General features: G+C 40.8%; 1 protein-coding gene across 5 annotated transcripts in view; it reads left to right on the forward strand.

The window, feature by feature from the left end:
- Positions 1–23,995, forward strand: part of LOC124480674 (leucine-rich repeat-containing G-protein coupled receptor 6) — a 167,642-nt gene that overhangs the window by 78,479 nt on the left and 65,168 nt on the right. The window contains exon 1 of one of the 5 annotated variants that reach the window (XM_047040215.1): positions 17,399–17,550. The exons of the other annotated variants lie outside the window; for them this stretch is intronic. Coding sequence (XP_046896171.1) covers positions 17,501–17,550 — 50 coding nt within the window. The 5' untranslated portion in view covers positions 17,399–17,500. Of the gene's footprint in view, positions 1–17,398; positions 17,551–23,995 lie in introns of those variants that run through there. 5 annotated transcript variants of the gene reach the window in all.

The following is a 23,995-nucleotide window of genomic DNA, read 5'->3' on the forward strand; positions in this document are numbered from 1 at the left end:
AAAAGACTTGAACATTTATATTTGTAGTATCCTACTTGATGCAAGTTGAATCTAATCTAGATAGCAATCACACCAGCAACTGCTCAATTTAAAACAAGGAGTTTGGTAAATAGAACAGAATATACAAGGCAACCAATTGCATTCATTAAAACATTTTATTATACAATATGTCCAGTGAGAGGGTCATTGTCTTTAGTGTGTGGACCTGAAATTTCTGCCGAGCGTTGAGAGCTAGATAGACTATAGGAACCCTTGATCTGCAATTAATTGTTGCTAGCTCTAATCACTAACTACGCTAATAGAGGGTTTTCACCGACGCGTCATCAAACCGGTGGTCGCCATCTTGGAGGCACTCCGCATCACAACAAAGCACTGGCACTGAAGTATACCCCGAACGTCGTCAAGGAAAATTGTGAATTATTGCCGTGTTTCAGGTTGTACAAATAGGACAGTTTGTGAAAAACATTTGGTACATTATCGACTTCCAAAAGTTATTAAAAACCAGGGAAAGGAATGCCAGAGATTGTCAGAGGAAAGGAGGCGCTTGTGGTTGGCAAAGCTCAACCAAGATCTACGAGGGGAAAATCTGGACAACATACGGATTTCTTGTCAGGTTTTGAGAAATGTTTATTTCAGCGGCTCATGACACATTTTCTATTGTAATGATAATATTTTTAATAGTAAATAGAAAAACAATTACTGCTTTTATTATTTTTACTGTGCGCTTATTTAACCGTAAAGCTGACATTGACATAATATAATTCATATAAAACTACTGCATGTGTATGGGTTCGCAAGAAAACCAGGTAGCTTTAGTTAACAATAACGGGATATCCAACTGAAGGCAGAATCACCAGGTCGTCACGGATCCAAGTAGAGGGAGCTAACTGGTAGGGATCTGCACCGCCAATAAATCCTAATTTCTCAAAATATCGACCCCTTTTCTTGTGGTCCAATTCCTTCCCTATATGCCTTTGGATCTTGGACGCGTTTTGATGACAATTTCGGTCGTTTAGACATGGCTATAGTTGTACCAAAGAGTATAGAATATACGTTCTTTGGTTGTACTCCGTTCAGTTGTTTACACCGAGTGCCTCCAATATGGCCGCGCATCCGGGTTACAACCCAGAACGTGACGTCGGTGAAAACCCTCTATAGGAGAAGACTAACTTTGTACGCCAACAAACACCGATAACTAGAACTAATTTGACAAACGTGACTTCAAGTGCTTATACTCATCCTGATGTTGTGATTAGTTGAGAACATATCAACTATCACTTGTATGTAGCCTATGCCTTGCATCAAAATTATTCTTAAAAATAGTGAAAGTATTTTCGAGGGATTCATGTTTTCAAAATAGGCGTTCTCCTTCCTGTTATAAGAGAGACAGTCCGTCTGTCCAATCAGGAGGGTCCATCTTCTGCTAGATAGGCCCTACCTTTTCCGTCAGAAGTTAATGTCTTTGTGTTTTCCTATTTGTCGTTGTGTTTTCTTATTTGCCGTTGCGTTTTCCTATTCGCCGTTGTGTTTTCCTATTCGCCGTTGTGTTTTCCTATTTGCCGTTGTGTTTTACTATTTGCCGTTGTGTTTTGCTATTTGCCTGTGTTTTGCTATTTGTCGTTGTGTTTTGCTCTTTGCCGTTGTGTTTTGCTATTTGCCGTTGTGTGTTGCACTTCAGGGCCACTGTAGTATGGTGATCAGCAACCTCATTTGAATCAAAACGAATACATTTGGCTGACCGGTGTAAAAATTGACCTAATTTCTATGACTCAAACGTCATTGGAAGTTTTTCCCTTCTCGTGATATTTCAGGCATTTAGCCTACTCATATTGCATTCATTCATTAATAAAGAACCCCCTTTGAAGCTTATATTAACAACGTTACCAGCAGTAACTATCTCAGATGGAATCGCGATTCAAATAGTACCATCTGCTAACTGAAAAGTAAATTGTAGGCTACTATACTACTAGACTGTTTTGGTAGCGATTGCGTTGGTTGAATTCGATTTAACGTTACTTCCGTTTTACGGTCTAAGCTGAAATGAATTATTTTCATGAACAGATTGACCAAGTTTAGGCTGTGGCAATGGAGTTCAGATTAGTAGTCACTAGTCAGATAGTTTCACCTATTGAAAAACTTTTGATTTAAGTAAGGGTAGTGTCGAACATGTGCCGCCGTTTGACTTCCTACTGTACGTACTGTAAACAGCTGTGGAGATGGTTTTCTTTAGCTACTAGACTAGGCTTTTTTATTTTTTAAGTATACTTAGTATAAAACGTATACTATTATCATGTTCCTTAAAGTATACTAGCAGTGTACTTATTTATATACTATTTTTGTATTAAGTAAACTGAATTGGCCCACTTTTTAGGTCATTTAGTACAATTTAAAGTACACTTATAGTTTATTTCAATTTTGAATACTGCAAAGTAGCCTGTGTAGTGCACTTTCAGTTCATCAAGTATACTTCTTAAAGTACTTCAAAGTATACCTTGCAGTGTTTCCCACAGATTAGAAATCTAGTTGTGGCGGGGAGGGGGGTGGGGGTCGTCAGGCCGGGGGGGGGGGTCGTAATAATTCCATCGTTAATAATTCGTTACACAGTTAATTTGTTAATAATTTGTTACATTAAATATTAATCCTAGATGATTCACACCTTCACAAAATTAACAACAACTAATATATCATTTATGCATTATGCATGTAGCCACGCTAGTGCTAAACAACTATTTAACTGGTCGGCTCCAGGACGCCGGGTAAGTAGCTAGCTCCTGAGACTTCTCACCAAAAGAACGAAGGGGAACCTTCGAGTAAGGTACCTAGCGAAAAGTAGCCTCAACTTTCCTCGACTTTTAGCTACGGCACTAATGATATAGCTTTCAGTCTTACTAGAACGGCGAATGTATGCATTGTTGCTAACGTGTGCTGACGTTGTGACTGTGCATATGTGAGAAAGACGCATGAGTGACAGAGAGACGGAGGGAGAGCAGGGGAAAGGAAATGCAGCTGAACGAATACGCTACGTGTTTTAACCTAAATAGCGATAAAAAAATGTTTCACGAAACGCAATGTGTGGCGGCCGGTGTTGATTCTGTGGCGCACCGCCACAAATTAGTCTATGTGTGGGAAACACTGCCTTGGAATACTTTAAAGTAACCTGTGTAGTGTACTTTCAGTTCATCAAGTATACTTCCTAAAGACCCTCAAGGTATACTTTACAAAACTTTCAAGTGCACTTTCATTTAATGTAAGTACTTCAGGAAGTAAACATCTAAATTCAGTTTTACTTTTTCCATTAATACTCCAATTGATAATTATAAGTATAAGATTATAGGGCTTCAGAATGTTTTGGCAGTGATTAAGGTTACTAGCCTGAGGTTGTCATACTCATAATTCTAGTCAGAATATGAGTCTGATAACTCTCCGTTGGGCTTTGACTACAGGGCGTGTTTCAAACGAGCCTGGAAAACAAATGCCTCTTCACTCAATTGGATAGATCTACAACCAATCAGAGCAACAGAGTATGTGACGTATGTTAAGCACCGCATAGTTGTTGTCAACGGAACTAAACTACAAGCAGACTTGAAGTATGCTTGAAGAATGAATACAAACGATTTTTGCCGGTGTTGTAAAATTAATTTAAGGGTAGGGAGAGTACTTGTTCACACGGTCAACCTTTTTGAGCGAAACAATAAAGGGCAATGCATATACGAACAAGTTCTCCGTTTAGGATTACAACTCCATCGGGGCCAGCTGATAAATTAAACTTTTACCGAATCCGTAGGAAGGACGGCAAAAACATATTTTCCATCGATAAATGCCTTGATTGCGTCTCCCTGTTCCTCTTTCAAAATTAATGCGCTGTCGATGTCTTCTAAAACAGACTCGATGGCAGAATCATAACGTCCCAGATCTCCAGCGGTAGCCATGTTTGTTCAAAACGAATTCAACTTAAGCGCTCTTTTGTGACGTCGGTGATTACGTTACTGTTGATCATCTGTCCATCATCGTATAAAGCCCGCCCTGGCAATTTAATTGGTTCGCCCAGATTCTGGTTTTCTGTAGTTGGTCCCCAATACGAGACCCTCCAGACCCAACTTCCCGACCAAATTTTTTTGGGGCGGGGAGAAGTTGGGCTGGCAGCCAGGCTATAAGGTTACAGCTTCAATACCAAAAACGATTCAATGTGCAAAGCATAATAGATTTTCATAGACTTAAATAATTAGAATGAGATGGATCTAAAAAAAGTTACCTGTAATGTAATGTTAATGTACTTTAAAAACAATTGGGCTGTTTTTGCTGAATAAAATAATACAAAATAAAAATAATAGAAAACGTACATCCTACTCCAGAAGAAATGTATACCTGTTTCTAAGCATACTTCTTAGAAGTATATCAAAAGTGAACAATTTTCAAAGCATACTTAAAAGTACATCAAAAGTGAACTATTTTATAAGTATACTTCTTACAAAAGTGAACTATTTTCAAAGCATACTTAAAAGTATATCAAAAGTGAACTATTTTCTAAGGATACTTCCTAAAAGTATATCAAAAGTGAACTAAAAGTGTACCATCTATATTTTAGTATACTTATAGTATACTCTAATATACTTCTTTTTTGTAAGGGACAGTACAGCGTTGTAGTGAGCTACACTGGTTTGAAACCACAGGTAAAGATCATTTCACCAACAAATCGTTAACTTGTAATCTAATGTCATAATGAATCCTACAACGAAAATGTATTTGTGAGGAATGTTTATTTTAACGATTGAAAACAGATGCATCATAGACCGCTGTAGCAGAGAATGTCTAATAAAGGGAGAACTCCCACTCTCGGGAAACCTCTGGGTTCTGAACTGGTTGCAGTTCCACTCAAGTTCCATATGAGGGCGCTAACAGTCGAGTGCAGAATGAATGGAGGTCTGTGGAGCTATACCCCTCAAAATCCATTTTTCTCAGGATATAATTTTTTGTCCAGTAATTTGAATTCTGAATTCGAAAGGGGAGGCAAAAAAAATACCCACCGCTGGGTGTTGGATTTTTTAAAAGTCGCCTTTCCGTTCTAAAAAGCCTTTGAAAATGTATTTGACGTCATACACATCGTACGACCAGAGCTACTGCTTGACAGCAAGCTCTGGTTACTTCCACTTTTTTCTCGAGTCATCGACAACACAGCTGACAGGTTAGGCTCTCCCTGTCAATACACATGCTAGAAAGAGTTTTGGCATGCTAATGTTGTTGCTAATGTTGTTGCTAATGTTGCTAATGCTCTGAAATTCTGGTTCTGCTTCGGATGCCATCAAGCGGGATCTCTGGTCCTTGTCAGTCCTTCACTAACCAATCAGCATTCATTAGCAGAATGCTAGCGTGTTATGGGCAACAACGACTTACCCTGTAAGAAATCGAAAGGACATAAGTACTCGTTCATTCAACTTTTGACCTGTAATCCATGTTGAACATGCAAAAACTAAAATTAAATCTGAGATTTATCAACGACTATCAGACGAAAGAGACAAATTTAGCCGTTTAGCTCCATAGACTCCCATTCATTTTGCACTCGACCGCGATCACTCCCAGTGGAACTCTGGTGGAACTGCAACAAAATTGGGTACAATGGGGCTTAATAGGAAGTGGGCAGGCTCTCCTTAAACAGGCTCTGCTACTGTTTCCGAAAGTAGATGTAACTACTTCCTTATATCAGCTTATATTGTACATTAAACTTCACAATTGTGTTTCATATCACAAAGTAAAATGAGTAAATAGTTATCGCCCTGGCCTCTTTGCTTGTGGCTTTTCTGCAGCTGCCTTGCAGTAAAGCAGTTGGCCTAGCTATCTCCCAGATGTTAACAAGCTGCTAAACTAATGTTCTGCTTGAGGTAGTCACGCGAAATTTCGTGATGTTAGTGACGACAGTAGCGTCAGTGACTGTGGCTAGCAAGTTAGCCACCGTTTGCTTCACTTTTGCCACAAAAACGTAATTAAAACCTAAACTGTGCAACGGAACATAAATCCCAATAGAACCAACGCAATTGTGACCAAGACGAACCTTTTGACATCGACGTTGTGTATGTAGTCCAAATATTGACTGATCCTTAGGGGCGCGAAAATAAACAATAATAATAATAAAAATTGCTGCAAGCAGCGATGTGGGTTCCTCCGCAAAATGGCAAAATATTATAAAAATGTACATTGTAGAAGGTCAAAAGTTGGACAACAAGAGAGCAAAACTACTTCATGTTTGGCAAACCACAAGTTCAAGTCTTTTGTTTTTCAGGTACACAGAACAACACAAGGTCAGACTGGGCACTGAAATTCTTAAGACAAGACAACGCAAGCACCTGGCATAACATAACATATAAGTACACAGAACATAATTTGCATCTATAACAACAGGCTGAATGGGGATTTGAACTCATGAGCATAAGGTTACAAGTCAGTCTCTCTATCCTCTCTGCTACACACCAACTGTTGAGATTGTATGAATTAGGGCTGTCCCCGACTAAGATTTATTTTGGTCGACCAAGACTCGACTAAAACGTCTGAAAATCGACAAATAGAAATTTGAAAAACTTTTTTCTAGAAAAAATAAAGTACAAACATGTTCCCGATCTGACTCAATGGCTGCTGGACTTTGCAGATTCAGCCGCTAATAGCCTACTACTAATAAGACTCGTATCACCAGTCCTGGGGCCTATTCCATAAAGGCCGCTCAAAAAAGCTAGACTTAAAGTCCTAAACCAGACTTGAATAAGTTTAATTAGTCAAGCGGGGCTTAAGCGGTTCCATAAAGGCCAATTTCAGATCACGCAGTCCTACTAATTCAAGTCAGATTTATGTAGTCAAGCTAATTGCGCGTGCACCCTATTTTTTAACAGCCCGAGAAGTAAAACATGGATCATAAAATCCACCAAAGCAAAAGCAATGCACACGGCCACATGACTTCTTCCAGAAAGAACGTCCCCTTTAAATTGTGTACAATGACAGCTTCTTCATCCACCGCTTCAATCAAAGTAAAATGACACGCCATGATTGACGTCATGAACGATAAGACCTTCGTTGATTAATTACCCTCTAAACTAATCTAAATTGACTTTTTTGACATCGTTTAAAATAAATAGCCTACTATTAAAACATTATCCAGTAGCCTAGTGCTAACTTTTTAACATGGGTTTTGTGTCGGGGAAATGGAGGGCGGATTTAGGTTTGTTTTGCAATTGTAGGCTACTGTTAACAATTATATTGCTATGATAATTATACTCGGATAATTTAGATTGAGATGTAGGCCTATGCCTGATGCCTAAACATTTGAAATCACAAACTAACATCCATACATTTAACGGCTATGGTGCGTAGCCTATCAAAGCATTGTTCATCATTGTTTAATGCATTAGGCTAAATGTTGTAGCCTATGTAGACTATTTACGTTGATTTTCTATCAATGTTGAACTGATGAGAATAAGAAAATGAGAATATACGTGGTAAATCATCGTCTTCCCGTTGGGTCAGTGTTACAGGGACGTCTGGTTAAGCACCAAGTCACGCTAAGCCTGACAGTTAGTCTGACCCTGACCAGACTAGTTTCGTAGCCTAAGTTTCCATAGTAACCGAGTTCGAACTACGTTGAGCTAGCTTTATGGAACCGAATGAACAAGAAATGAGTCCGACTAATTTACATAAGTCTGGCTTAATCGGTAAACTCGCTTTATGGAACAGGCCTCTGTTGTAACCGAATGCTGATGGTATTTAGTATCTCTTACAATGTACTACAAATTAAAAATATTATTTGTTTAACATGCAAATCATCAGCGCGCGCTTATCACTGCCTGAAAACTTGCAGCATGCAAACTTACCTAGAAACTGAGTGGGGAACGGTGCAACAGAAAAAGATTATGTTGTCTTGGCCGGAGAAGATAATGTTATTCGATTTGGATGTGATTCTTATAATAGGCATATTCATTTTTCAACCCAGCGCGTTAGCATGAGCGAAGTAGGGCTAGGCCAACTTACGTTTTTCAGGTGATAGGCTACATCATATTTAACGTAAAACTATGAAAAATAAACCGTTGTTGGCAGTTTGCATTCAACGTTTTTTGAGTCACCCGGCACTTTGTAAATGTACTTTAATGAAATGCTGCCACACCACAGATTTCTTTGCCATTTTGAATAATAACACCGACAAAGTAGGCTATGGCAGAGTTTGTAGTTCGGCAATCAATTGTGCTCGTGCCTAGTGCAAAATACCAAACCAAAACAAAGCTCAGATTAACGAAAGGGAAAACAGTAACACGTTTTCTTTTAATTTATATATTTTTAGAGTTGCTTTATTTGTAAAAAATAATATAATCTACAATTTTTGTTGAACATTTCGTTAATTCAGCAATGATGACACAAGCGGGAATCAGATCTCACACTGCCATACGGCAGCTCGACTAAAAAATCTTAGTCGATCAAGAGCATATCGACCAGAAAATCGACTAGTCGACTGAGTGGGGACAGCCCTAGTATGAATAGAAAGGGCATAGTATTACCTTTGGTCAGCTTTGGGACAAAGGTTAAGAAACGGTTGGCAATTCAAAGTGAAATTGCATGCAATTGTGCATGGTATTTCAGAATGATGTCATCCTGTTTAACGAAACAGATAATCAAAATGATGACAGGCCAAAATATAATGGCTGCATTCCAACCTACGACCTTATACTTTACAGGTCACCATCCCAGCCCATTGAGCTATTCTCAGTGTTGAATAGTCTCATGTTCAGTAACTGTATTAAAAAGTAAGCTGTTTCTCCGTGGTAAGCGTTGTTAGATTCAGCCAAAGTTGAAACTGCGTGTACATTTCCTATAAAAATGGAACAAAGGGATGACTGGGTTGCTGCTGTAAAGAATAACTTACTTATAGTTTTTTTAAAAGGTTGTTTGGAGTGCCATAATTTGTCATGAAAGGGAATTTCAAATCATGCCTAGCATCAGTGGGGATGTGTCCTGGCTTAGGTTACTGAAATGAATTTGTGCAACAGACAAGGGATCCACCTGAACAATCAATTTACTTCATTAGAGATAACCATTAACGTTATCTCTACCATGGGTAGACTACAAGTACATGTACATTTAGTCATTTTAGCAGACGCTCTTATCCAGAGCGACTTACAGTAAGTACAGGGATATTCTCCCCGAGGCAAGTAGGATGAGGTGCCTTGCCCAAGGACACAAAGTCATTTGGCACGGGCGAATATCGAACCAACAACCTTCTGATTAAAAGCCCGACTCCCTAACGGCTCGCCCATCTGACCTCCAGTAGCTAGTTACTGTGGTAAACCTGGCTTGTTTTGCAGTGGTTTACACAGTCTCGCTAAACAGATGATTGGAGGGTTGTGATTGGCTCAAATAAACACGTAGTGCTATGTTTTACAACCGGAGGATTTATCGGAAGACTAGAAACCGTTTTGTCAGAATAAAAAATAAAAAACTATGCCTCTGACTGGTTTTGAACCTACAACCCTTTGCTTACCAGCACAACATCTCAGCCAATTGAGCAATTCCCAGGCATGGAATACACAAAGTTCAATAACTGGATAATAAAAAAAGCTGTTTCTCCAATGGCGAGCATTGTCCGATCTGGTCCAAGTTCAAACAGCTGTTATTTAGTCGTATTTTGACATATCAAGGTAAAACTTTGCATGGTACTTCAAAGGCATGTCACCTTAAAGCCTATTAGGTTTGAACCATCCTTCAAAAATACATTTGATTTAGTGGCACAAACATATTGAGGCAATGTGGACATTTACATAAATACACCCCTTTCAGCCATTTTGTACTTGATTCCATTGCCTTAAGTAACATTGTTAAATACGTCAATGATACATATCTGTACCAAATTTGAAGGTTTTCGAAAATTATCACCGTACAGGAAAATCCATCATGGCGGACCTTATGGGTCCTTGAGGCTTTTTTGTTTCTCGTTAAAAAAAATGAGGCATGCACACCAAGTTTCAGAAGAATTGGAGCAATGGGGTGGAAATGCCATCACTTTGAAAATTTGACTTTTGGGCGTGGCCTGTGGTGCCCCCTATGGTCCGATGTGGCCATTATTTGGTGTGGGGGTACCCACTTGGATGTAATATCAATATGCCAAATTAGAAAATGTATGACAAGGGACTTTTTGAGATATTGGAGCGCAAGGAGAAGAATAAATTTAAATAAGAAGAATAAGAATACCAACAATAACAATAGGTTCCCTCCTACCGGAGAAACCCTAATAATACCAACAATAACAATAGGTTCCCTCCTACCGGAGGAACCCTAATAATATATAGGATGTGAGATAACAATGGTTGTGCCCTTCCCGAAGGCAAGTAACACCCAATCATCATTATTATTATAGGGCCATAAATGCTGTGGGTTCAGTGAACCCGACCATGGCAGAAATTAAGAAGAAAAGGTCCGATGTAAAACCTTAAATGAAGAAACGAGTGGTGGCGCATCGTAACAGCATGGCAGCTATAGGGTTAGCGTGACATGCAGAGCGTCTGCTAAATGTAAATGTAAATATAGCATTTCCCGTTTGGGGTTTTGGCATTTTGATGTTATCATCCGCATTAATGATCAAACTTAAATTTTTATGTTTTTTGAACATTCAACTTCATTACTGTAGTATTTGAAACTTTATTCTGTAATATTTGGTGAGTTTCGGCACTTTTCAGTTCGAATTTGCCACGTTACAGAGCCAGACAAGACTTAACGTACGGTCCGCATATTCTCACGTCTGCTCAAAAGTTTCCGTGACGGTCCGCACATTCTCACGTCAAGTAAATCTTTATACATCACAAAGTGTGCGTGAAAACCAGCGTACGCAAGCTTTTTGTGCGTACGCAACGTTTATACATGAGGCCCCAGGTGTTTCGATCACTCATTAAACCAGACACCACTTGGTCTTGTTTCATTTTGTGTTCGTTTTCATTTCGCTCAAATCTTACAACAATATATAGATTAAAAATCAGATAACAATACTAATGCAGTGGAGGAGATAGCCAATTGCCAAAAATCCTTCACATTGATTTAGCTCTAACATTGTAGGTAGGCTACAACACATTTCGCTGATCTTACGTTAGCTGGCAAGCTGACTAACCGTAAAGCTGACTACTGTAGCCTTTTCAAAGAAGACGCTGCAGTTCACTTGATTGTGATTGGCCAAATGACTCGACTGACGTGTCACCAAAGATGCTTTATTGTGAAGACGACCGCTGTAGGTTTTTGAAACTCCCGTTTATGGGAAATTGTACCCCCCCCCCCCAATAAAAACTCTCCGGATCTGCACGCTTCACGTGGATGACATATTTTTTCTCATTCAAAATTGATATTTTTACTGAAAAGTGACAAGTTTGCAGGTATGCATATGGCCTACTAGTACTAGGCTACAGTATGGCTGCAGCCTGTGGAGCGAGTTGAATAGCAAATGGATGTGAGATGACCGCATCAGAGTTGACATATTCTCCAAACAGTGATTATAATTTGACAGTATGTTTAACAACAAGACTAGCCAGCTATCAAGCCATGTCATTGTCCCCTAATAAAATCTAGATTTTTAAGAAGAAAATAATCGGCCATGTGTAGAGTTTCGGTTACTGTCGTGTTGGCCGCAGCCTGTCTGAAGTAGATTGACTAGCGAAGTGAATAGCGAATGGTGAGATGAGTGGTTACGTGACACTGTCTGACACAGTAGCCTACATTCAGAAAAGTAACATTTTTCAAATAGGTTAAAATAAATATTGAAGTCACTCATTGTTGTAAATACAAGTTAGTTTGTTAAAGTCTTTCAAAATTGTAAATGGAGGCTTTGACTCTGTCCCTGTTGTTATGGTTACTTATTTCAGACACTTTGAGAAGGCTCATATATGTACCCAGCGCAGTAATTTCGAACGGTGAAAAGACAGTTTTGCTACAATGACGTAGTAGGTGTCCGTTATCACCCGATAATGGACACCCCTGCAGCCAATCAGAATCGAGTATTCACCCAGACCATGGTATAATCAGAGCCTGTTAAAGGAACTTAAAGGAACTTAACTTAAACAACTTTACGGCGACGCAGTGTATGAATGAATCAATCCGCATTTTAGACTAGCCCACACAATGGCCGACAGTTTGGACCATGCAAGCTTTTTGTCATGGAAATATCAACATTATTTTTCCCTTGTCCAGATCAAGGATAAAAATATACTGGTTAGTTGTAGTTTGTGTGCAGGTGCGAAAACCTTATCCACTGCAAAGAAAAGTAATCATAATCTTCACAAGCACCTGGTAAAACAACACGCTTCTACAAAGCTAATCGCAAAAGAACCCAGTGCTAGCTCAGCTGATCAAGCTTTCGGAGCCACTTCATCAAAATAACCGAGGCTTGATTTAAACAGAAGTATTTCCAGTCTGTAAGCCAGGCAGAACTAAACAGACTGATTGCCAGGTATGTTGTCAAGACATGCAACCTATTTCAACAGTTGTGTCCGTTGCCTTCAGGCAACTAATTAGCAAAATTAAATGATATAACATTTTACAGTTGCCTTCAGGGTTGTCAACTTCCTCAACCCCAAATGAGGGGCACTTTCTATGCACCTGCGCCAACAGCTGACTAACAATAAAGGAAATCGCAAGGTTTCATCAGCCATAACATAAACCTACTCATTTCAGTGTAATGTTTCAGTGTTGTTTTCATGAAATAGCATTAGACTCTAACCATATGCCACAGACACTGAAAAGCTTAAGGGCTAAATCAACTATTGTCACCAACAAGCAACGTGTCCTATAGCAACGTTTGCGTGAGTTTTGGCATGTTTACAGTAGCCTATTATTGGCCGGCGAGGCTGTTATTGGAATACGGGACTGGAGCTGTCCCTGACCGGACAAATCCAAATCACCCATAATTCGGGATGTCCCTGACAATTCGGGACGGTTGGCAACCCTAGTTGTCTTACCCTACAATGTGCTACTGCAATACTAAACTATTATAACCATCTGTGTGCATTAATTTGATAATAGAAGCAGGGAATTAAAAGTAACGCAAACGTTACTTTCCCTTGTAACTAAGTACTTTTCTATGCAGTAACTAGTAAAGTAATGCAGTTACTTCTGAAATAAGTAACTAATAACTGTAACTAATTACAAATTTTTGGTAACGTTCCCAACACTGCTTCTAGAGTACAGTACGATACTGTCCCAAAAACATTTAATTTGGTCTGTCAGTAATCAACAAAAGTTGCAACACCTGTAGGAATTGTGAAACTTTAAAGGCTTAATTGACTTCCATTGCTGGATAAAAGCAGTACGATGTGAATCCATTACTTCATTTGAAAAGTGAAAATTCATTTTTGTACAACTTAAATTGTCAGTTTTACTGAAAGACCTTTCTCAAAACAAAAACATTTGTACAACCTATGTGAACACACTCTTAGTGTATATACTGTATAATCACACACAACCACTTGCAAGAATGCAACACATACAGTACACACACAACGCAAGAGACTTCTTAAACAATAAAGTTATAGTCAAATAAACTTACAAACACCATGAGGTCAAGAATGGCTACAGAGAAAATACATAAAGAATACAGATACAGTTCGGAGGATGTGCACTTGCTGATCTAGAAATATGTTTTTATTGGTATAACCCTTTTTACAAGCTTCTTCACAAAATGCCCCAATAACCAACCCAAACCTTCAGAGAAGACATGAAAAAGTCTCAGAGAGAGATCTAATGGAATAACCAGGATTTATACCATTACGGTGTGAGATGTTGAAGTGGTGTATCTCTGTGTGTGTCTCTGTGTGTGAGAGAGTGAGAGAGAGCTGTTTGTTTTTACTAAATCCAGGATGAGAGGAACCAACTCAATGCCTGTCACTGTCTTAATACCCAGATATGCCCTGAGGGAGCTCTGTGTGTGTGTGTGTGTGTGTGTGTGTGTGTGTGTGTGTGTGTGTGTGTGTGGTGGTGAACTGACCTGCACCTGGAGCTTTCTCTGCTAATGCCTGTAGCCAGCCGGGCACTGGCTGTGTGTGTGTGTGTGTCTGTCAGGGTGGGGTCGGGGGGGGGGGGGGGGGGGGGGGGGGGGGGGGAGTGGGCGGGGTTGATCAGTCTGCTGTTTTCACTGCTAATACATGTAGCTACTGGCTGCGAGGCATAAGGGCTGTGAGATGACTGCAGACAAGTACTGTACGCTTTAATAACAGTGGTTACATGACTCATGACCCTTATGGCAGGGCGAGAGAGGGCCATCATGAATGAGTGTTAGGTATATCACACAGAATGTATACAGAAAAGGGTAATCTTCATTGAAGGCGCAACGGGCTGTAAAGAGAAGCTAGAAAAATTGAGCTGCAATGTAAACTAACAGCTGTATCCACATCAACGCAGAGCATAGCATATCTACACATACCCATCGGTTAGGGATTGGTCTCTCTTCTTCTGGCATTTAATCTTATATTCTCTCATCTACTCCTGTCATTTGCTCTCCTCTCCTGTTACCCTTCCACCCCACCTCACTCAAAGCTCTCTGATGTCATGCCACACAGTATATGGTCAAGTTTCTTTGCAACTCATCCAGGGAGAATGTCCCTGCTGTAAAAAACATATTTACGACCCGTGCTTCTGATTGCTCTCGGAGACAGAAAGAGAGAGGGGAGAAGGAGGATGATGAGTTGTAAAATGAATAAAATCTTACCTCAGATCTTTTTATGTATTCACTGTTCATTTGCGTGTATGTTTGTGTGTTTGTGTATGGGGTTATAGTAAACACCTTGTAAATATGCCAAATAATTGTCTTGTCTTATAAAATCAAAGCCCGGTTATGTGCTCTTGCGCACACGCACGCACGCACTACACACACACACACACACACCCTCCAGGGGGGGCCTTCTAACAGGCTCCATGGGCAGAGTTGAAAGGCAAGGCAAGACATGTTGTCGCTGGCACAGATTCAATGTTCCCTTCTCTCCTCTTATGATTACCCCCCTCCATACTGTGTACCAGGTATCAGTCTCACCAGGGTAAACATACCTTTGGTGTAGCATATCATTAATGTTTATAATGACATGTAAGTGTGCATCATCCATCCCTCCAGGTCTCGCTCAATCCCTCTCATCTGTCTAAATTCTCTCACTCTATCCCACCTCTCTTTTCTATCCCTCCCCATCTCCATTGATGCCAAGAGACCTTTTTTATGTCTTGATGGTTCAACAGGTGTGTCGTATCAACACACTCATACATAGCGCACCCACACATACACGCATGCAAATACACATACACAAGTGGAGATAAAAACAAAGATAAGCAAGGGAGAGGAGGAAGGAGAGAGGGAGGAGAAGGGGAAGTACACAGTGGAGGTGGAGGAGAGTGATAAAAGAGGAGGGGGAGGCAGGCTAGGTGTCTGCATATTGATGAGAGGGCACAAAGTACTGCTCTCCCGCCTTTGTGTCTGCCAACTCTATTTTGATCTGCCGAGACTCAGAGGAAGCAGCTAACCGGTCTGTGGCTGACACCCTATAACCCCCCCTCTTACTTTACCACCCACACAGCCTCCTTCGGCCCCTCGCCAACTAGCACCGCACCCTACTAGTCTTTGGCTGAGGTCCACACATACAAGTGGATTCACTTGTACCTCATCCCCCCCCCCCCCCCCCCCCCCCCGTCAACCTTTCAAATATTTTTAAAAGGTAACATTTATTTTCCTCATCACTTGCACTTACTCATTCTAGAAAGTAATTCAAGGGCAGTCTTCCACAGTGTTAAGTAGCCTGCAAGCTGTAGCCAAACATTTAGCTGTTGAAAGCTGGTTGCTTGTAGGTTTGTTGAGTTTCACAGCCATACTATATACTAAAGCATAATGGGTGTGTTCATATTTCATTTAACAACGCTAAATAATATAGCAACTTTTTCTTAATAAAAGATAGCTATAAAGTGTTTACTAACTGTTAAGTCTTTTGTGTGACCTAATCTAAAGTGCAAACTCTCTGTACCTTTATTATGCATTTATTGATAATCTGTCACTCCCTTCTGGCTGGCCATGCCTGAAGCTGCTGCACTAGTCCCAAATAAACACAACACATGACTTTAGTAAAATAAAACAACAACAAAATACAATTTTGAACATAATATTATTTTGCCATGGTTTGATGAAACCATTTGTAATTGAACAGGCTGTAATTAAAAGATAATATAATTGTTACAGTACGCAGTACTCACTAACACTATCAGAAACATGATGCAAGCAATATTACTCTCATTCAGACTCATCATAAATCTATCATCAACCATACATGTAAGTACAAGTTTGTAAAAAGAAGTCAGTGTTCTGATTCAAAAACTGCAAGTTCAAAGCAAATTGAAACATCAGGTTCAAATTACCCTCTGCATGTCACTTTATATAAAAGTTCTGCTAAAGGAATTTATTATTATTTAATATTTTCCCTACAGTAATTCTTTCAGTAGGTAACAATATTCTGCTGTGATAAATATTTAGTTTAACATGGTTTTCCCACTTAAAAACAAAACAACGTTGATTATGGAATAGAAATAGCCAACATCTACTCCTTGAAAAATTCTGGATCCATGGAAATTTCAATACGCAAACATAACAGACCTTGCCCACCATCGCTGCTTGCCTAGGATGGCCAGTGAAAGAGCAGGGTTATTATTAGGTTAGAGGCTTGGCAAATTGGATAGAGGAATCATTGGAGAGATCCAGCCATACATTAACTGAAAGGACCATTGCAGACACACTGTCCCTCCAGATTTGTTGGCATGTCAGCACAATATCGATACAAAAATTCCAACCATTTCAGTACGATTGGGATTTTTTTGTGGATAGCAGAAGGAAGAAAGAAGGTCTGGTTTAAGTCCAATAATTGCAAAATCTACCATGTCTGCTGTCAAACCTTTCATTACTATGCAAATGCCAACTGATAAATATGCAAATGTGTGTAGTCATTTTAACGGATTATCCAAACAATATATGGTATCTAACAGTACAGTGGGCACACATGCGAAACATGCTTTTCAATGTTGTATTTTTTAAAGATAAATAAATAAAATCCTATATTTAAATTTTTAAAAAATTATGATCATCTGCCAACCTTGATGAGATTCATTCTGAAAACAGTAAATTGAGAAAGAGTGAATCTGTCATACAAGTTTCGGCTTCAGCTGTTTGGCATCCTGATACACATTGGCCTCCTTATCATTTAAATGCAACACCCTCTTCGTCTGAAGCTCCTACGCACACCAGGCATTTTTTTACTGCTGTTCCAAACTCTCATATCCTCTTCCATCAGATGTTTAAGACTTAAGCCTCAGACGCTTCCAAATGGGACTGAGTGGAGGTTGAGAAAGAGAGAGGGTAGAGTGGAAGACTTCCAAGAGAGAGACTGAGAGACTGAGAGAGAAAGAGCGAGAAAGGTTCAAACTACGCTGGTTTCATGGACAGATAAGATTGTCTGGGGATAGTGTTGACTGTGACATGGGGGTGGACACAGAGGAAGAGTTATTGCTGGTTGCTGTGAAATACAGGTATGGTAAATAGCCTCATGGTATACTGTATGTACAGTGCCCTCCAAAAGTATTGGAACAGTGAGGCGAATTCCTTTATTTTTGCTGTAGACTGAAAACATTTGGGCTTGACATCAAATAATGAACGTGAGACCAGAGATCAACGTTTCAGCTTTTATTTCCAGGTATTTACATCAGGATCTGATGCACAACTAAGAAAATATCACATTTTGTTTGAATCCACCCATTTGTCATGTGATCAAAAGTATTGGAACAGATATACTTAAAACATATTTAAGTGAATAAGACTTAATATTTAGTTGCAAATCCTTTGCTTTCAATAACTGCAGCAAGTCTGTGACCCATTGACGTCACCAAACTTTTGCATTCTTCCTTTTTGATGCTTTCCCAGGCTTTCACTGCAGCCTCTTTCAGTTGTTGTTTGTTTTGTGGGGTTCCTCCCTTCAGTCTCCTCTTAAGCAGGTAAAATGCATGCTCTATAGGGTTTAAGTCTGGAGATTGACTTGGCCAGTCTAATACCTTCCATTTCTTGCCCCTGATGAACTCCTTTGTTGTTTTGGCAGTGTGTTTTGGGTCGTTATCTTGCTGCATGATGAAGGCTCTGCCAATCAGTTTGGTTGCATCTTTCCTTAAATTGGCAGACAAAATGTTTCTGTAGACTTCCGAGTTCATTTTGCTGCTGCCATCATGTGTTACATCCTCAATGAAGATTAATGAGCCCGTCCCAGAAGAAGCCATGCAAGCCCAAGCCATGACATTACCTCCACCGTGTTTCACAGATGAGCTTGTGTGTTTGGGATCATGAGCAGTTCCTTTCTTTCTCCAAACTTTAGCCTTTCCATCACTTTGGTAAAAGTTAATCTTTGTCTCATCAGTCCATAAAACTTTGTCCCAGAATTTTTGAGGTTCATCTCTGTACTTTTTGGCAAATTCCAGCCTGGCCTTCCTATTCTTCTTGCTAATGAGTGGTTTGCATCTTCTGGTGTAGCCCTTGTACTTTTGTTCATGAAGTCTTCTGCGAACAGTAGATAGTGATACCTTCACTCCTGCCATCTGGAGGTTGTTGCTGATCTCACTAACAGTTGTTTTAGGGTCTTTCTTTACAGCTCTCACAATGTTTCTGTCATCAACTGCTGATGTTTTCCTTGGTCTACCTGTTCGACGTCTGTTACTTAGTACACCAGTAGTTTTCTTCTTCTTCAGGACATTCCAAATGGTTGTACTGGCTATGGCCAATGTTTCTGCAATGGCTCTGATTGATTTTCCATCTTCTCTAAGACTCACAATTGCTTGTTTTTCACCCAAAGACAGCGCTTTGGTTTTCATGTTGTTTTCACCTCTGAATACAGTCTGCATAGACAAAACCTATCTTACCCAATCTGAACCTGAGTGTAGACATTCAGTGGTATTTATTGATTGAATAATGTATGTAATAGGACACACCTGGGCAACAAAACACACCTGTCAGTCACATGTTCCAATACTTTTGCTCACGTGACAAATGGGTGGGTTCGAACAAAAACGTGATATTTTCTAATTTGTGCATCAGATCCTGATGTAAATACCTGGAAATAAAAGCTGAAACGTTGATCTCTGGTTTCACATTCATCGTTTGATGTCAAGCCCAAATGTTTTCAGTCTACAGCAAAAATAAAGGAATTGGCCTCACTGTTCCAATACTTTTGGAGGGCACTGTATGTTTTTACGTGGGACACTGACACTGATGCACGCATGCACCCACACAAAACAAACGTGTGTACAGTAACACACACAATGTATATATGTTTGAGGGGCTACAGCAGAGTAAAGGTCTATATTACTCCTCCTTCTAGCTCAGAATATCTGCAAATACTTTGACATACATTCCTCAATACCAAAGTATTTCTCTAAACCAAAGTATTGAGGAATTCATACAAACACACATACAAACAGAATGTACACCCCCCCTTAAAGAAAACTGCCACAAACACCCCCACCCACAAACAGTTTCTCCCTCACACACATCCTTCCCTCTCCTATCTGCCAGATAAGGCCCTATCTCTCCTTCATGTATTTCATCATCCAGGTGAAGCAGCATACCCCTATACGTACTGTACTAGTGTCCAACTGTGCACCAGATAAAGCTAAAAGCCTGTTTAGATCCTTATTTCAGGTATTAATTTACTTCAGTAAATAGTTAGATTAGATGTAATTGACATTTTCCACAACAAGTGGACCTCATTTGCCTATAAACATATAACCCGAGTAGGGCAGAGGTGAGTAGAGCATTACATAGCACAGCAGATACAGTAATCCCTAGTATCCTAGTAGTCAAAAACAGTACAGTTCAGAACAGTCAAACACAGTAGCTGACAAACCCATTTACCAAACACAAACTGGTGAAAAAGAGTGGTACATTCCATAGATATAGAAAGGTAGATAGGCCATTTGTTGCTGCTTTATGTTGCTGCCAGGCATCTGTGTGTCTGGTATATTGAAGCGATCAAGATCCTCCAGTAAACATTTACAATGTGTATGGAGAGATGCAAACAAAATCAACAAAATCTACTTGCTACTCACAATCATTCCGAACCAATATTCATGTTTGTTGTGATTTTGTATTTATTACAAGTTTGACAGCACTAATATGATATAATAATATCTCAGTTACAGAATGTATTAGTACAACGCAACAAAATCCACAACATATAAGTGCAACATCAAACACTCTAATAGGTGCAGTCTAATGCCAGACGGTGGAATAACAGGATCATCAAAACAATGTGAAGGGGAGCAATTTGCAGGTATCACAAGAAGCAACAAACTACTAAGTGCAACTATCGGGGTCCTTACACTGAACAAAAGAGTAGTTAGTTGAGTTAAAGCTTGAAGAGGAGCATCTTGAGACCATGGTGGAAGGACCGGAGGGACGGAGTGTGTAGTTGAGCGATGAGGTCATTCCACTACTGTGAAGCATGGAAGGAGAAGTACCGCATGTTGGGAGTACGAGGACCCCTCTCTCTTTGTGCAAGGGTCACAAGCCAACCCCATGTTGCGGAGTGGAATGCCTCAATCGGTACATACAGATGTGGGTAAGCGGGGCCTGTCCTGTTGGTAGCAGCGTAGGCAAGTGTCAGGGATTTGTGCCTGATTCCCGATGAGCGAATCAGGCACAAATAGTTGGTAGTTGTGTGTGACTTGGGGAGCTTTGAAAAATGGGAAGGCAGCTGCTTTCTGGATGATCTGCAGAGTGCGTATGACACACGTTGGTAGGTTGGGTAGGAGGGAGTCACAGTAATAAAGACAAGAGGTTACTGTGGCTCACAAGAGCAGCTGGGGGTAGTCTGTCAGAAATAGGCAGATCCTCTTTTTGTTGCAGGTCTAACCAACTAAGGTCTAAGAAACAGACCTGCAGGGAGCAGGTCTGTTTCTTAAATCCAGGTTGTCATTGACGATGAAGCCTAGGTTTCTTGCCAAACAAAAGACTGCCACAGAGATGTTGTCAGTAGTGACGGAGAGCTCTTGCCTCAGAGGATCTGGCAGGGACGAAGACGAAGAATAGCTCTGTCTTAAGATTCAGTTTCAGGTAGTGGGAGGACATGTGTGAGGAGATGTCAGCCAGACATGCCAAGATTATTTTGTTGGCTTGTGGGACAGAGAGTGGGAAGAAGAGAAACAGCTGAGTGTCATCAGTGTAGCAATGGTTAAAGAGAAGCCATGTACTTGACGACCAAACCAAGTGATCTGATAGATGGGGAAGAGAAGGATCCCAGCACAGATCCCTGCGGGACTCCCATAGTGAGAGGGCGATGTGGTTAAGCAGATCCTCCTCAGCGGACTTGGAAAGTCCTACTAACTAGGAAGGACCTGAACCAGGAGTGCCCATTCATGCCCATTTCAGCCAATGTGGAGATGAGAAGCTGGTGAAGTGTCGAAGGCTGCAGATAGGTTGAAGAGGATCAGCACGGACAAGAGATCAGAAGCTCTAGCTCTGTTGAGGGCCTCCGTCACTGCCAGTAGAGCTGTCTCTGTTGAGTGTCCAGCTTTGAAGCCAGATTGATGAGGTTGGTAAGCCAAGTTGGTAAGCCAGATTGTAAACCAAGTTGTTCCTGGTTAGGAAGGGGGAAAGCTGGTTAAGAGCAGAACATTCCAGACTTTGGGAATGGAATGCTAGGAGGGACACCGGACAAAAGTTGTTGATGTCAGGCGGGTCCAAGGTCAGCTTCATCAGCAGAGTGGGCCTTTAGTCATCTTTAAATCTGAGGGGACAATACCAGCAGTTAGGGAGGTGTTGATGATGGAGTAAAGTTGAGGGAGGATGTCACCATATAAAGGCCAGAGAAGGGTAAAGGGGATGGGATCCAGAGTGTATGATATTGCATGGTGTGCTGTAATGAGTCTTTCCTATTCCGAAACTCCAAGTGTCTGGAAGGAGACGAGATGGTCGCTGGGCACACTCAACAGCAGATGTTTGCACATGCAAATTCTTGCACTGAATTGACTCTATATATTCTCACCCACCAATGTTAGGAACCAGCAAACAAAGTCAAATAAAGGAATAATTTAATTCGACTTTAATGCGATTTTGGCTCAAAATGAGCCAGCAAATGAAGAAAAGCTGTGTTGGCGGACTGGCACAGAGACAAGGGTCGTATTTCTGTGTTCACTTTAAGGTCTGTGACAACCCAGATTGATATGGATGGTTGGATGGTGTTTTTGTGCATGTGTGTGGACACCTTTTCTGCTGTGTGTGTGTGTAGGTGTAATCATATGGTGTGCTTCTTTTCTCTAGTTGTATGTGTGTGTCCCCACATGAGAATGTTTTTGTATGTGTCGGGAAATGTGTATGGTTGTGTGTGTATGTGTGTGTGTAGATGCGTATGTGGTTGTATGAATGTGTTTCTTTGCTTGAACTCTAAAGCAGATATCGTACTGAAGGCAGGACCCCAGAAGACTCTATTGAGAACTTTATGTAATACTCCCTGGTGAGCAGCCCGTAGAATGGAATTAGACCTTCATTGATGTAACAGACTTCCTTGCATCCCTGGGAGACAACGAGACAAAAGGTATTTACGAGCCCAAAAAATACAGATAGAGAAAAAACTTTGAACCAAAGCAGAAGCTGAATCCCTTGGCTCCAATGGCAAACGGATTTGTAGAGCACTCAAACTTCTGTGCTTATGTAAAGTTGAATGCGAGAGGTGGAGTTGAATAAGAGCCGCCATGCAGTCCGACGAATTGAGACATCACGTGGCGTGGTCTAGTTTGACCCATTCTGACTGAGGTTTCACAAAGCATGACTTAACAGCCACTCAATGGCTTGGCGGAGAATTGAACCGTAGACCACTGGGTGTGTATGTGTGTGTGTGTATGTATTTTCGCCTGCTTTTTTGTGTGTTCTTCTGTACTCCCTGATCTGTCTGTGTGTGTCTGCGTGTGTGTGTGTAAGCACAAAAGAGAACAAGAACAGAATCTTAGTGTGAGTTTGGTAGGCGTGTGTGTGTGTGTGTGGGGGGGGGGGGGGTAGCGTTGCACCACACACACACACACACGCCTACCAAACTACCAAAACCAGACAAGAGTATCAGATGTCAGACCTCCCATCCATGGGCCGCCATGGCCGCTGTCTGCCAGGACCTCTTGGTTGTTGGCTTTGTGAGAGGCAGGCTTTGGTGGAGACAAGTGAGCAGCTTGTGTGCCACATCCAGACTGATGTCATTCAGCTCAACGCAGTGCTTGACATTGGCTTGACACTGCCAGGCACATTTCACCTGCATAGCCTGGAGCTATGGGACACTATTTATTTATTTTTTGGCCAGAGCAGTGTGTGCTTGTGTATGCTTTTACGTAGTGTGTGCGCTAGAACTGGGTCGTCTGAAATAGTGAAGACCAGGTCTTTGTTTAAAACTGTGCTTCCAGCTTGTGACCTTGAGAGTTACTAATTTGGACAGTGTTATTTATGTAGGACATCTTATACACACACACAAATGACCATTAGGTGGTTTGTTTAATAAACACTCTGATTGGATTGCTAGAATGTGAGTGTGTGGTGTGTGTGGTGCAAACACGCACCTCAGAGACCAAAGGTGAGGCCCCTCAAAGTCACTCTGCAACCAGTAATAGACACGCACACACACATGCATAGACAGACACACACACATTTAAACAGACGAAGGCATATTTTCCTCTCCTGCACATACATTGACCTAATCTCAGTCTCATTCAATCCACAGTCCACTCAGTCATTCCTGCTCTCTGTAGGCTGGGTTTGGGTAGAGTTTGAGGGCTTGCTGTGGGCCAACATCAACCATGTTGAGAAGGGATAGAATATTTCTTGCACATTGCCTTGACTCTAACCCCTGTAAAAGGAATGAGAAGATTACATCATTGTGGAATTGTGATCCAGCAACTCAGAGCTAAACATGTCCCGTAAGACAAAGCAGACACTGAGGTCATAACTTGTGAT

This window comes from Hypomesus transpacificus, chromosome 18, assembly GCF_021917145.1.
Source record: "Hypomesus transpacificus isolate Combined female chromosome 18, fHypTra1, whole genome shotgun sequence".
In the NCBI taxonomy this organism is placed as follows: Eukaryota; Metazoa; Chordata; class Actinopteri; order Osmeriformes; family Osmeridae; genus Hypomesus; species Hypomesus transpacificus.